Here is a 14,820-nt window from a genome sequence, read left to right as displayed (position 1 = left end):
GCTTTCGACATGGAAATTTTGATCTAAAAAATGAACCCCGTGGTCGCCCGAAAACTAAAGTCAACAACGGCAAATTAAAGGCGATAGTGGACGCTGACAATACTCAATCTGCCGCTGAGGTAGTAGCAGCTTTCAACGTTAGCATCAAAACCAAATTGGTGCATTCGCGTCAAATTGGCAAGCTAAAAAACTTGACAGGTGGGTGCGGCATGAACTGAACGAATGTCATCGCGACGAACCCTTTAAGATATGCCTTGCGTTGCTTAATAATTACAGAAAAGAAATGGATTTAACCGCATCGCAGGTGATGGCGATAAAAAATGGGATTCTTTTTGATAATCATAAGCGGTCATAATGTAATTTACTGGTTTAGCACTTAGGCAATACCCTAAACCAAAACTTACCCTTAAAAAGTCATGGTCACTGTTTGGTGGTCTGTTGCCGGTATGATTCATCACAGCTTCTTACTAAATAGCACCAGAATTACTGCGGATGTGTACTATGACGGTGACTACATGGCAATATCAGCAAATAATCAAGTATCCTTTGAGATACTCTTGATTCATTCGTTGATTGATGGTTAATCATTAAATAGATGAGCAACTGAGAAAAGATTATGAGTGTTTTAGCAGAAAGTTCCTTAATCTCATACTGGGCGCCAAGAGTCTCATCCCCATTATTATTGTGGGATTTGTCATGGAGTCGGCTTCTTGCAAAAGTTGGTCGATCAGTGGCGCTTTACTTTGTTATCGTTCGTTTCCAAAATAAAAATTATTTGTCATGCAAGATAATAGGTATTACGACATTACAAACCGATACTAGTTTGTACAAGTTGTAACCCAGTTTCATAAGAAACAATCATCACGTGACACTCGACAAAAACGTCTGTCTTACAAGACCTTCACACTAATCTCCTCAGGTTATAGCCCCGTGACCTCACCTACTCATTCAGTGACGCTGGCATAGGCCTCTAGGGCTACGTTCTACGTACGCTAGTTGAGGTAGGAAAAAAAAATTACTCTAATCACATTTTATCGTTATTATTGTTATTATTTATTACCTACTCTACTCTAGTACTAAATATATGAAAGAAAATACAATGAAAACAAAAATGTTAGCAAGTAATTTTATTGATCCTTTTAATAAATAACATTTCACTTACATTAATAAACTTAATACATTTTATAGATTAAGATCCAAGTTTCTCTTTCAATAGTGCGCCCAATTCGGCCGCGCCGTTCACATTATATTTCTGTGCAAAAGGTTTCTTTTCCATTTCATTCAACCACGTTTGTGTTTTGGGGAATCTATAAGATAACACACAATCATGTTAATGGACTCAATATTTTGAGGGAAGCAGGTAAAAGAAAAATAATCATTCTATTAAATTATACGCTTGTTATACGGATAAGTGAAATAAATGATAGATTTGTGAAAGTAATGATTTTTCGTAGAGGATAAATTTATTTCATAATAGCGAAATATTGCTATTTAATTTAAATTTAACATAATTATAGTGAAAATTGTTTATCGTTCGCGAATTACATCAACATCGTGTAATAAAAATCAAACCCGCAAAAATTTTAATTTGCGTAAATTTTAATTCACTAACGTCACAATGGGTAGGAAGCACTGATCTGCCTATGTTTACTACTTTTTTTTTTATTGCCCTTATAGGCAGACGAGCATATGGCCCACCTGATGGTGAGTGTTTACCGTCACCCATGGACTTCAGCAATGCTAGCGGCAGAGCCAAGTCGCTGCCTACCGCTATACTACTACTAAGTAAAAGTAATGCGTTTCAGTTTCAAGGTTGAGACCCTTGAATAACACTATTGAATTGAGACTTAGACATTTATCACCAGGTGGACCTGAGCTCAATAATGACAAGTTTAATAGACTAATGTGTCTATTTGACCTTCAAGACTATAATTGGGAAACAAACAACCAAATTTTTTGTTGTCAAAAAAACTTAACTAAAATTAGTTTGCCGTAAAATGACATAGCTATTTTAATATGGGAAATTAGTATCTGTTTAATTTTAGAATAATGCTTTCAACGCGAATAAAACTGAGGAGCGAGCACCTTTAGCATATAATTAATAGTTTACAGTACTCACTTGGCTCCATCTAAAGGCACAATAAAAAGGAGAGATGAAACTACGGCGTAGGCAGAAATGTCAGCAATCGTCAAGTTATTGGTGGCTATGAATTTGGTGTTCGATAGATAAGTTTCAACATAACCATATGCTTCGATAATGTCATTAATTTGCTTCTCCGTGACAGTTTTACATCCTTCAATTATGACTGGAAACTGCAATAATACACGTTTATCATTATTATTATTATTATGGTACCGAAAAAAGTTTGAGGTGTTAATGAAAACATACAGTATCTAAAAAAGCCGATCTTTTAAAATAAAGTGTATATTTCTTATCGACAAGAAAGAAAAATATACACAACGTAGATAGGAGAAAAAATAAAAATAACGAAAAAAAGAAGACAGGAAGAATCACACGAAGTCGGTTACAGCATTATAATCATATGTGGTTTGGAAAATTACCTACACTGTACTCGAGAGAAACCGGTCTGTAAGAGACATATGCCGAACATTTTGCCTTTTTTTGTGTCATTATTATAACTGAGGTTACAAAATTTTTAAACTTTGAGATGCAGCAAAATTAATTCAGAGAATTTCAATGATAATTATCTATTCTGTTGTTAATCAGGAGAAACGAGGACGTTATCCTAGTTACCTATTTTAAAGATAATTAAATGGTAGCAATATGCTGACCCACTATCTCATTCCCTAGTTTCTAACCCTCCTATCTAGAGTTCTATTGTCAAGGTGTTTTGTACTATCTAATTTTATCTCTAGTGAAACAATCCTTCGTTTTGAGCATAAAACAACTGTTTTACTAAGCTAATGCAAGTAAACATCACGATTGAGCAGGAATCAGTTGAATCGCCACGAAAGTCACCAGGGTCAACCCAAAGTACCTATCTACCTAGTCATGGCCATGTAAGCCAGTCGCTTAGTAATCAGTTTCTACAATTCCGCTTCCCATAACTATTTGTCCCTATCAACTACTGATAATTCAAACATTAGATAAAATTATTTATCGACCTGAGGACATATGAAAGGTAAACAATGGAATTCGGTCATGCTTTAAAAAATCCTGTAAATTACTTTATAAAGGAACTGGAAAATCTTCTCTTGTGGCGATTATTGTACAGTAAATCACTTTTATGCCTTAGTACGTATCTTTATTTTGATAGTAGTACGTTGCCTATATTCAGTTTGTCTTTTTTACCTATCCCCTAATGAAGACTACTAACTGTATATTTCATAATTATTATATTATGTCACTAGCTGTATGCAAAGCTTTATGAGAGTACTTACAGTAACACTTCTCATTCTAGAGAACAACACCGTGCTATCAAAGAATAGCCTTTGGTTCACTATTGCTCTGCTTTTTAAGTCTTTGGGGTACAGACTATCGTCTTTTCCATATTTGTCGGCGAGATACATCGCAATAGCGTGGCTGTAACAAAAGAAAAGGAAATCTGATTTCACCATTGTCATGAAAATTAAATACTCAGCAAAAAGGATGAGAATCGTCTACTTGTGTTCGAGCGTAAAATCTTAAGACGGATATTTGGTGCTGTGCAGGAAAACGATATGTGGAGAACGAGCGATAACCACGAGTTGTATGATATTCAGAAGGATCCTATTATTATCATAAAAACTATAAAAATTAGACGCCTACGATGGGCTCGAATGAAGGAGACCAGAATGCGAAGACAACTACTATATGGTAAACTAGAGGGACGCAGAAATCGTGGCAGGCCCAAACTCTGATGGTTAAATGGCGTAGATCGCGACCTCAAAGTAATCGGTGTCAGGCACTGGAAGGAGAAAACCCTGAACAGAGCAGCCCGGAGAGACATACTTACTGGATCAGGCTAAGGCCCACCCTGAGCTGTAAGGCCTAAGACGATGATGATAAAAATTACACTATTTCTACGCCAAAACCAAGTGAGAATAGCACTTTAAAACCCGCGTGCTACTGGGCTAATTCCGATGCTTTCAGATTTTAATGGAAGTTATAAAGTGAATACCTTAGTTCAATCAAGTTTGAAGAATTTTGTAATGCTATGTATTTGTAAAGCTATGAAATAGCTTTATTTCATTATTAGGTAAACCTGACGTGACACGTGAAATCTTTACTTGAAAAATTTAATTACTTGAAATTTTGAATGAGGTAAATATTATCAGTTTCTAAAAATCTGGTAAACAAACCAACTAGTAATATTCCATCATTACCTATCAGTAATAATCAGGTCGCCATCTTCTAGAGTAGGTACAGTGTGAAGAGGGTTTCTCTGAAATCAAATAATGAACAACATTAATATTATTATAGCAATGTACTTACTGTTGTGTACTGTGCGTTTTTAATCGATATCGTGACATACAGTCAACATTAATCGATAAAATCTCTTGATAAAATCTCAGATCACCTCTATTTGAATTCATAACAGATACGATTCGTGATAAAATGTATTTAATTTAAATACAGTGCAACCAAATACTATAACTGACTTTGTATTTAAATTATATGTATAATATTTCGGGATGATATCCTCAGGGTACAGAGAACTTTGTATAAGTTTGTGCAGGTTTCTACTGATTAGATCATACGTGAAATTCTGCTACTTATGCGAACAATGAATTACTGGAGCTACATATCAAAGGCTGTCAAAAGAAAACGTTACTCGAAAACATAGACGATACATCATAATACTCGTAATACTAGTGTGCTAACACAACGAAATCGCTTTGGCTTGCTTCGTTCAAAATCGGCTGGTTATACCACTGGTATTATTACCATTGTAATAATTTACGATCATTTCCGACCGAATGCTTATATATTACTCAAGAGCCTAGTAGTTATACGAGCATTGAATAGGTAAACACGAAAAATCAAACATCTTATTTAATTTCAGAGTTCTAATGCAACTAGCGGTCCTGCAGTAGTCGAAATTCGACTATAATTAATTGGAATTGTAAGTTTGTACACTATTATAATTGTATTTTATACTTCTATAATCACAAATTTCGCCAAGACTACACTATAAAAAATATTAACAAAGACAAACAATATTTAATCTATTCTCAATTTGACAACAGACGTCAAGAACAAAAGTTTGACAATAAATAGTATGCATGCGTGTGTGCGTCAAGTACACGGTATGTAGTGTGTGTAATGTTTTCTTTATTGATTTAATGTATCTTTTATGCATTATTTAAAAAAAATATTAGCATTGTGCACTTCTTCTCTATATTCTCTATAAGTGTGGAAAATTTCATAGTCCTCCGTCCACGCAATTTTCGTAAAAAGGGATACAAAGTTTTTGCTTCACGTATTAATATTTAGATAAAAAAACATTTCATACAAACAGGCTGTGATGTACTATTGACATTCATTGACATCACAAAAAACTTGGAATCTACAAATATTATCAAAAGTGTTTATTATGTCAAGCCCACGAGTATGTATTTTTTGTGTGTTAAGAACAAGGTTAAGAATTCAAAGTCCATTTGTAATTCTAAGTTCATGGGCATTACGATTAAAGTACCTACCAATTGTTAGGAACAAGTATAGTTACAGTCAATTTTATAATTAATTGGGATTTTTTGTTTGCTCTAGACGGGAAGATGAGCTTCAGATACCACCTGAAGTTAAGTGTATACTGAAATCTATAGATTTAACTCTGTGGATTATGTCTCATCTTAAGACAAAATATCGAAATCTGTTTTGTTTTTTGTAACGCCTGTCCTACCACTCAAGCCAACACACTTGACAGCCTCTCTTAAATCGCTACAGGAATAAGTAGAATGGTATTGTTTGGAGCAATGAATGCATTGCGGCTTAATGGGTTGAAAATGTTTCCTTCGTTAGCGACATACACACTTTATTCTAATACGTGTAATTCTTCGATATAAATTGCCTGCATTGCATTATGTAATTTATTTTTTAACAGGCATTTATTAGTATGGTCTATATCTATGTATATGTATGGGTATGTTCATGTGTATGTATATATGTATGTCATATGTATATGGGTATGTGAATGTATGTTTGTTTAGATGTAACGGAATCTTTAAACGTAATTTACCGACTTCTAGACGTCTGATTAACTTAAAAGGTTGCACACGCATCAAGAACCAATGACAATATTTTACATATACAACATGCATTATTTTAAAAGGTATGTATATATACTGGTGTAAATCTCCCAATAAAAATCGATATTTTCTATGTTGATTTACCTTTAAATATTCCGGGGAAAAATGATCTCCTTTTAATAAATTTACGTCAACCATTTTAACAGGAACCTTGAAGAGTTCACACACCATCATGGCAGTACGCGCCGGAGGGCTCGCGTTTAGCTTGTACAACTTTAGACTCATCTGAAAATTAAGTTAACTAGTAAGTTTTCTTTTGCAAATTAAGGGTACCAAATATTAGTTAGTTACCTTGAGTTTGTAGGTTTGCGCTTACTTTGAATTTTTGTGAAATAATAAAACGGTGAAGGAATAACATATCGTGTAATAAAAAACAACCCATAATATTATAATGTGCGTAATTACTGGTGGTAGAACCTCTTGTGAGTCCGCGCGGGTAGGTACCACAACCCTTTTTTTTTTAACTCTTGTGAAACCATTTACGGATACCCGGTCGAGGGGGGTAACGGACCGGGTTATGTCGGACTCCGGCGCCTCCTGAGAGGAAGAACGGGAGAAGAGAAGTGCCGAGGTCCTTCACCTCCCCCAATTTCTCACAGGAGACTACGCCTTAGACTACGAAAAAGGCGCGCGAAGCAGTTGCCCCGCAGAACGACTACCGACTAAACCCCCTCGAGCTCCACCACACCGACTACACGAAACCTACGGTACCGCGGTGCGCGCCGAAAGTCTCGCCTTAGCCGGTACCCGTACTATACTACTACATACGTACCGTATGTTAAGACGGGATCTCATAGCCGGGAAAATCCCGAAGAACCTCGTCTCGGGAGACACACCGTGAGCGGCGCGCAGGAGTCACCTTGCACCGCTTCACCACCGGACCAACAGTCGAGTGCCGGGCGCCCCCGCACCCGGCACTCGATAGTCCCTACGAGGGCTGAGCGGCGGCCTCTCGCACGCGCTGTCCACCCCGCCTTCTGCGCTGAGGAGCTGAAGAGGGATCCCATTCCCTTTCGCGCTCCTCAGTGTCACGAAGCACCATGACCAAGTCACAGAACCCGGCCATGGCCTCCCACGAACTCCGGTCCTCTACCATACGAGCGACGACAGCCCGCAAAGAGAGGTCTAGCCCCAGCACCGCGACGAGGTTTCGCCGCGGGTGCTCCCACCGTGGGCACGCTTCTAGCGCGTGCTGAGCATCATAGTCCGGGTGCCCGCACTGGTGGCAGCCCGGATGTGGCTCCCTTCCGCAGACTCTTCACAGATACCTCCCGAAGCATCCATGCCCCGAAAGGACCTGGGTGAGGCGAAAGGAGAGCTCACCGTGTCGCCGGTCCGACCATGCCTCCAGCACAGGCACCAGTGCCTCGAGCGTGCGCTGACGAGTGGGCGAAGTTCGGCTGAGCTCCTCCAGCAAGCGCTCTCTCCATTTGGCATACGCCAGACTACGCACAGCACGCCTCCACCGATCGACAACCGACGGGCCGGGTGTCCGTTCCCGAGTCGAGTACTGTGTTGTCCGTTGGTATGTCGCGGCCAAGATTTCGGCCTCGAGGTCCCACGGTAAGGATCCGGCGAGGGCACAGGCCACACCCTGAGAGATGGTGCGGTACCCCCTAGGTACCGCCACCCTGCCTATTTCTGCCGTGAAGCAGTAATGCGTTTCGGTTTTAAGGGCGGGACAGCCGTTGTACTGTAAAAACTGAGACCTACGAACGCATGTCTCGAGGTGGGTGGCGGCATTTACGTCATAGGTGTCAAAGGGCTCCGGTAACCACTAACACCAGGTGGGCTGTGAGTTCGTCCATCCATATATGCAATTAAAATATGGATACTGTTAACCATTCAATAGCAGGTAGACTGCACTCATAGATTTATTAAAGACAAAAAAACCTCGAAGATCCATATATATTCTTTTTTTAGTTTCAGAAAAGGTACGCTAAAGGTTTCTCTAATGTCAAATTAACCAGTTGAATAATCAAATATTTAACAAAACGGCAATTATAAAACTGAATTATGTATTTACATTCAAATTCAGGTTCGTTATCTAAATGTAATTTCGGTACACAACGCTTATCGAAAAACACGCTAACAAAATTTTAACGTGTTATCTGTTCAAACAACATAACAAAATTACGAGTGAAATAATTATGCATTTTTTTAATTATATTTAACTTACATATTTTTGTAATATAAACTAATAATAAAATACTTCTTACAAAACCAGAACAAAAGTAATAAACAATATTTAATTTGACAAAAATATATCCAGTAGTTTGTGTGTTTATTCAAGTATCAGAAAAGAATTACTAGGTTATATTTTATGAACTTTATAATATAGAAAGCTCGTGTTTAAACTTAAAATTTACATAAAAAGTTTAATTATCTCGCTAAAGTGCCCTAAGGAGCCTCAATGTATTAAAATGTTTTAATTTTATATTATTTAGGACTATAATAAAAAAAGATTGTCTATTTATATATGCCCTTGCTCAACAAACAATATTAATTGACATGTGTTTGCAATGGATTAATGTTATTTTATTCATAGCGTGAAAAGTTATTTACATAAAATAATTATTCATAAATAAATGATAATAAATATTTACTAACAATCACGCCACGTTAACTGGTCCCGTGATAAGTTCGTAAAGAACTTGTGTTATAGGTACCAGATAACGGAAATAAATGTAAGATTTTTATTATACACATACATATATTTTATATACATCCATAACCCTGGAAAAGACATTTATATTTATCATACAAATATCTTCCCTTGGCGGGATTCGAACCCGCGACTCCCTTGTGTAGTGACCATTTCACTTACTACTACACCAGACTATTTATATAATATATAATATAATAATATTATCTAGTTTAATAATTTATGCTTTATGTACATTGAATATGATGTACATACAAATTATAGAATAAAACAGGCTATCTATTTAAATAAACAATAGATCCACAATGAATTATTAATAATTCAAGTTTTGTCAATTGTTTTTAATGCTTATTTATGTAATATTATTTTTAATTGATTTAAAAAAATAATATTTTTACAAATTTTATAATCTGTTAAAGACTTACGTTTACAATTAATGTTTTTAAATTTAAAAAATATACCACACAATAGTCAAACGCTAAAGACAGATAGCTACTACATAACAGTGGCTTTATGCTCACTTATATATTTACGTGCTGCACCTATTAATGCACGTATTTTATCAAGTATTGAAACGTATGATGACACGGAGTATAATGCAATTCTAACTCAACAATAAAGTAAGGAAGTTTATGTTTAATTACGAATAGTCATCATTTAAATTTGTTTAAACCTGTTTTAACTTACATAATTTAAAGTACTTATATTAATTTCATTATTTTTGTAATACAATAATAATGTCTACATTTTTTAATTTATACGCATCAAATTAGGTTCTGACTTTTAAGAAATATTAAGAAATAGAGTAGTTCTTCCAGAGTTCCCGTGACCTCTGAGATTTTTAATGTTAACGGTGGATATTGTTATTGGACGATGATATTTAGAGTTTACCAGAAATATCAGAAATAGAACCAAATTATCCAAATAATGAAGTAAGTAAATATTGGTAAGCTAAAATAGCGAGAGGTAACCAGAGTTGTTGACTATATTTTTGTGATGTTCATTTACCACAATATTCGATGTCGTTTCTACGAACATTGTCTTTTTAAATTGGATTTGCGATATAAAACAAAACATAGAAGACTGCCTTGCTGTGCATAATAGTTTTAAATTAATGATGATATGTTTTTATTTTTATTTTTGGAACGAAGTTCCTTATGGAACGATGCGGAGGGGTACCTGTAACGTAAGATTTTTATTAGTAATGCACACAGTGTGTCGTCAGATGGGTGTACGAGCTCACAGCCTACCTGGTGTTAAGTGGTTACTGAAGCTCATAGACATCTACAACGTAAATGCGCCACCTACCTTGAGATATAAGTTCTAAGGTCTCAGTATAGTTACAACGGCGGCCCCAACCCTTCAAACCGAAACGCATTACTGCTTCGTGGCAGAAATAGGCGGGATGGTGGTAGCTACTCGTGTGGAGTCACAAAACGTCCTACCACCAGTAAGAAATATGTATGACTGGATCAAAAGTGCACATAACAGAATTCCTTCATATTTACAATGAATATACAGGAGTACATTTTAATATAAATTTAACGTTATTCAAATATGTTCTAACAAATAAATAATGAACGGAATCCATGAATAGTATGGATCGCAGATTTTTTTTGATTCTTTTCCAAAATTCCCTCAGAAGATCGCCATTAGATTAATATCCGTAATTTCCACTGGGAATACTTCGAGGTCGTCTCTACTAAAAAACACGCGACGCGACCCTAAGTTTATGCAGATACTTATGTTTAATTTTTAAAGTGGGAAAAGTGATTAAATTTGGCAAATCCACAGTAAGAAAGCAGTTGTTAAATTGCAACACCCTTCAATTATGTTGTCGTTTCTAATAATCAGTCTGTGGAGGTATACGACAAAGGAAGATCTTCCACAGAGTGGGTAATATTGCTCGGTAGACCGACAGTCCAAAATAAATGTTGTTGATCGGAACTTGTTTAAATTCAAGCTTATCTTGAAAATGTCGTTAGCAAGATTCAGGCGTATATCAAATATCTTGTGTTCTGTGATGGCTGCCGTCATAAGTCAATAAGTCATTATCAATTAACGTTGGAGTCAGTAAGTAGCTCACATGTTAATTGCTGGTTTTAGGATATATTTAAATTTCTTTTCGCTCGTACTACCAACAGCTCATTATTATTTTTGCTATTAATCAGGGAAATCGGGGGACTATTAAAATTAAAGGACACTTACTTATTCAATTGAAGTAAAAGCTACTTTTGTTAAAGCCAGTACTACAACTTCACAGCTTACAACTTGTGACACGAGCGTACTTTAAGAAACAACATTGTCTTGTTTGCGTTGAACTTAAAAATTTCGTTCAATTGGGACGACCGGAAAATAATGTGCTATAGAAATTTACCCACATTATTTCACTACGTAATTGTTCATCCTATCTCATAGGGGTTGGTGATTCCCGCTTTGGGGATTGATGCTTCCCGCTTTGGGGATTGGTACTTTCCGATTCCGTGGGCTTAATCCGCGATACCCTACAAGTAACCCCTGGGTGGTGCTAAACGGGAGCCGAAGACATAAACGGTGGTAGAACCATATTCGACTGGCTGGCGACCACCCTCCAACTAGAGTCCGCCGCCAAATAGTTTAGCTGTGTTCCGGATTGAAGAGCCAGCTCCATTCCTTCCCTTTCCTTTTCCTTCTAGGGAATGAATCTTGGTGATACTTGGAACATGTGGAGCAGAAGTGCGTGCAAGTTCGCGGGACGTGACTGTTTGACGGAGGTATTGGGAGACAATGGGAGACTGGGTCAGTAGGGGATCTGAACCCGGGTGTCACTACTAAAGTCTGCCCCGAGAACCTGTCCCGTCAACCGGTGTAAAATCCTGTCATGCGATCGTCGTGCCAGGGCCGGAGACCGGAGTGAATCCCGGCGATCGTACGGAGGATGGACTGGGGGCCCTTCCATGCTCTGCGTCAGCCTTTCACATAACCCGTGGTCGAACACACACACTGTTTCGCGCTGTATTTCCCCATAAATAAATAATAATAAATAGGTAAAAAAAGGCAATTTTAAAATAATATAGTTTACAACATAGAAGTAGATTGCTACATCTAGAAAATTGTGGAGCATACTATTAGTACAAAGTTCCGCGGAATTTGTGTACAGGTATCAAAGCGCGTTATAAAGTTTGATAGCTTTGCTCGTTCTACACGCAGCCTTCACTTTAACTTAGACGTTGCAGGCGCTTTAAACCTGAGTTAAAATAGCAGTTCATGAATGAATAGAGACATTTTTATAGAATATAAAAAAAAAACTTTTTTTTTTTTTTATTGCTTATATAGGTGGACGATCTCACAGCTCCAGTAGACCAGGTTAAATTCTGTGAGCAACTATTCAATAAATGAAACGGGCATGCTTCCTCGTGCCTAAGAATTACAGATCTTGATCAACAGATAATATACAATTAACGATATTGTTTAGGTATATTGTGATACCTGCGTACGAAAATTGTTCGAAGAGATAAGGCTATCCAGTCACGCCATTATCTTGGGAAGGCCAGATTTTTTTGTTCGAGAAGAACTGAATACAAAAGGGAATCTCGCGTGTGGGACGCCTATCAATCATCCAAGGTGATGTGTACTAGCTGTCCAAGCTCCTTATTCAAATAATACAAAATAACTATTTTATTTATTTAAGGTTTCCTACACCTGTTACGAAAATAAAATAAAAAAAAGCTCTTGTGATGTTATTATACCAAAATCATAAAATTACTGTCTGAAATACATAAAAGAAATGACTAAAACAAATTTCTGTAATCTTTTCATTACTAACTGAATTGTTATATTGTCACACACTAAACAGATTTGTGTACGTACATGCATAATAAACATTTGATTGCAATTTATTTTTGATTATACAGATTACGAAATATAACGAAGCTCATTATGACCTATATAAGTTAAAATTTAACTTAAATATCAGTCAACGTTTTTGTTAAAAATATATATATATATATATATATATATATATATAGAAAGAATTAGGGTGGAAATAGCACTGGCTCTTTCGAAACAAAGGGATTTAAAAAGAAAGGTTTTAAAAAATTTCGAATTATTAAATATCTTGCGTTTTATTGTTTTTATAAAAGCTATCCTTGAGCCTATCGATTTTTATACTCGTATCGTTTTTAAAATAAACGACAGATATTTCACTTTTATTGTTACATAAACGTAAAATTTCCAAAGCGAAATTTACTCGAAGTAATGTTTTCGATTGTTAGATAAAGATGACTCTATGAATCAGAGTATAAACACGGTAAGGCATCAACAGTGATGTGAATAATGAGAAAGACGGTCAAAAGAAAAATGTAACATGATGAGAAATATGTTGTTGTTCTTGTGCGATCCTGTGTTATACTTATGCAATGGTATGCGTGACAGTTGCATATAAACCACCCGCTTGCCTGTTATGGGCTTATGAAACAATTATTTATGCTTTTGCAAACTATTGTCCTTATACTAAAAAAGATGTGTGGAGTCATGGGACACCGGATAGGAACGAAGTACCTTATTATAAAAATATTAATTTTAAGTTCTATTCGAGGTATAAAGAAAATAAAACTGGAGGTTTCGCAACAATCCACGGTCATTCGGTAACGTGCGAACTTATTGTGGTACACTTCATTCACGGTTGTTTGCATAAGAGTTAGTGTATTGCGCAAACGAACGCTCTGAGATCGTGGTCAATGAATCATAAAAAAAAATGTTATTTTTTGTACGTAATTACCAAGCTAAGTCGTACACTGTGTGCATTACTAATAAAAATCTTACGTTACGGACGTTTTTTCTCGGTTAGGGGGGTACCCCTCCACATCGTCCCATAAGGAACTTCGTTCCAAAACAACAACATAATATATTGCCATTTACGGATCTGTGAATATAAAAATCATGATCAAATATCACGCTAATAATTAAAATACATATCAATTATTTTGTGTATAATGTCCAGTAATTTATATGCACTCAGATATCGTTATGAAAATGCCGAATTTCGAACTGATGCAATATTGTAATGGATTTTAAAAATATTCCTCAAAAACTCATTTTACGTTGCAGCCAATATTTTTCATTTTCATTACAAGCCTGGTATGAGGTTTAATTGGTTGTTTATTCGTTCCTAGAAAATGCAATGTACAACAATGGCTCGCATCGGAAAATAATTAAATTAATATGTTGTTGTAATTTATTGGTACGAGTTTGTACATTATGAGGTTCATAATGCATTATTAATCGATGTTTTTATACACGTGCAGACACAATCGAAATCCAAAAGCATTAATTGGAAATCAACCAATTTGTATTTGAATGGATCAAAAGAGATTAGCGATAAAACATTACAGAGAAAAACGGCTATAAACAGTTTATGTTCCACTGGAAATACATATGATCTGGACATTTTTATTATGCATAGGTCACGTCATTTGGATAATTGTTTAGCCAATTAAATATCACTTCATATCAGTGGCCAGGTAGATAGATGGTGCTAACCTGAAACTTAAAACTGTTCGAGTAACTATTTATACTACATACATAATTACATTGGGTTGGCAACGACATTGGCGGGGCAGCCGTTGTAACTATACTGAGACCTTAGAAGTTATGTCTCAAGGTGGGTAGCGCTTTACGTTGTAAATGTCTATGGGCTCCAGTAACCACTTAACACTAGGACCAGCCGGTGGGCTGTGAGCTCGTCTACCCATTTAAGCAAAAAAAAGCTTATATTTTTGAAGTTATACTTCTTCAGGCGCGTTATGAAAAATTTATGAGAGTGAAATTTTACGATACGCGCGCACCGTGACTCAAAATTAACAGAATGAAGTTGCCCACTAAATCGCTCATTACAATACGACCGACGTAACTTGGCGAGTCTGAAT

The 14,820-nt window shown here is 36.3% G+C and overlaps 1 protein-coding gene across 3 annotated transcripts in view; it reads right to left on the bottom strand.

The window, feature by feature from the left end:
• Positions 1–1,112: 1,112 nt before the first annotated feature.
• GSTe3 (glutathione S-transferase epsilon 3) overlaps positions 1,113–14,820 on the bottom strand; it is a 38,890-nt gene continuing 25,182 nt past the window's right edge. For 2 of the 3 annotated variants that reach the window (XM_028184795.2, XM_028184796.2), the window contains 5 exons: positions 6,334–6,474; positions 4,327–4,385; positions 3,403–3,544; positions 2,120–2,313; positions 1,113–1,307 (listed from right to left, as the gene is read on the bottom strand). In XM_028184795.2, the coding sequence (XP_028040596.2) occupies positions 1,190–1,307; positions 2,120–2,313; positions 3,403–3,544; positions 4,327–4,385; positions 6,334–6,474 (654 nt within the window). In that variant the 3' untranslated portion in view covers positions 1,113–1,189. Of the gene's footprint in view, positions 1,308–2,119; positions 2,314–3,402; positions 3,545–4,326; positions 4,386–6,333; positions 6,475–9,339; positions 9,460–14,820 lie in introns of those variants that run through there. The other variant, XM_089736664.1, reaches the window with a different exon arrangement.

This window comes from Bombyx mandarina, chromosome 22 (genome assembly GCF_030267445.1).
Source record: "Bombyx mandarina strain Sakado chromosome 22, ASM3026744v2".
NCBI lineage: Eukaryota > Metazoa > Arthropoda > Insecta > Lepidoptera > Bombycidae > Bombyx > Bombyx mandarina.
This window is presented reverse-complemented; position numbering and strand designations above follow the sequence as displayed.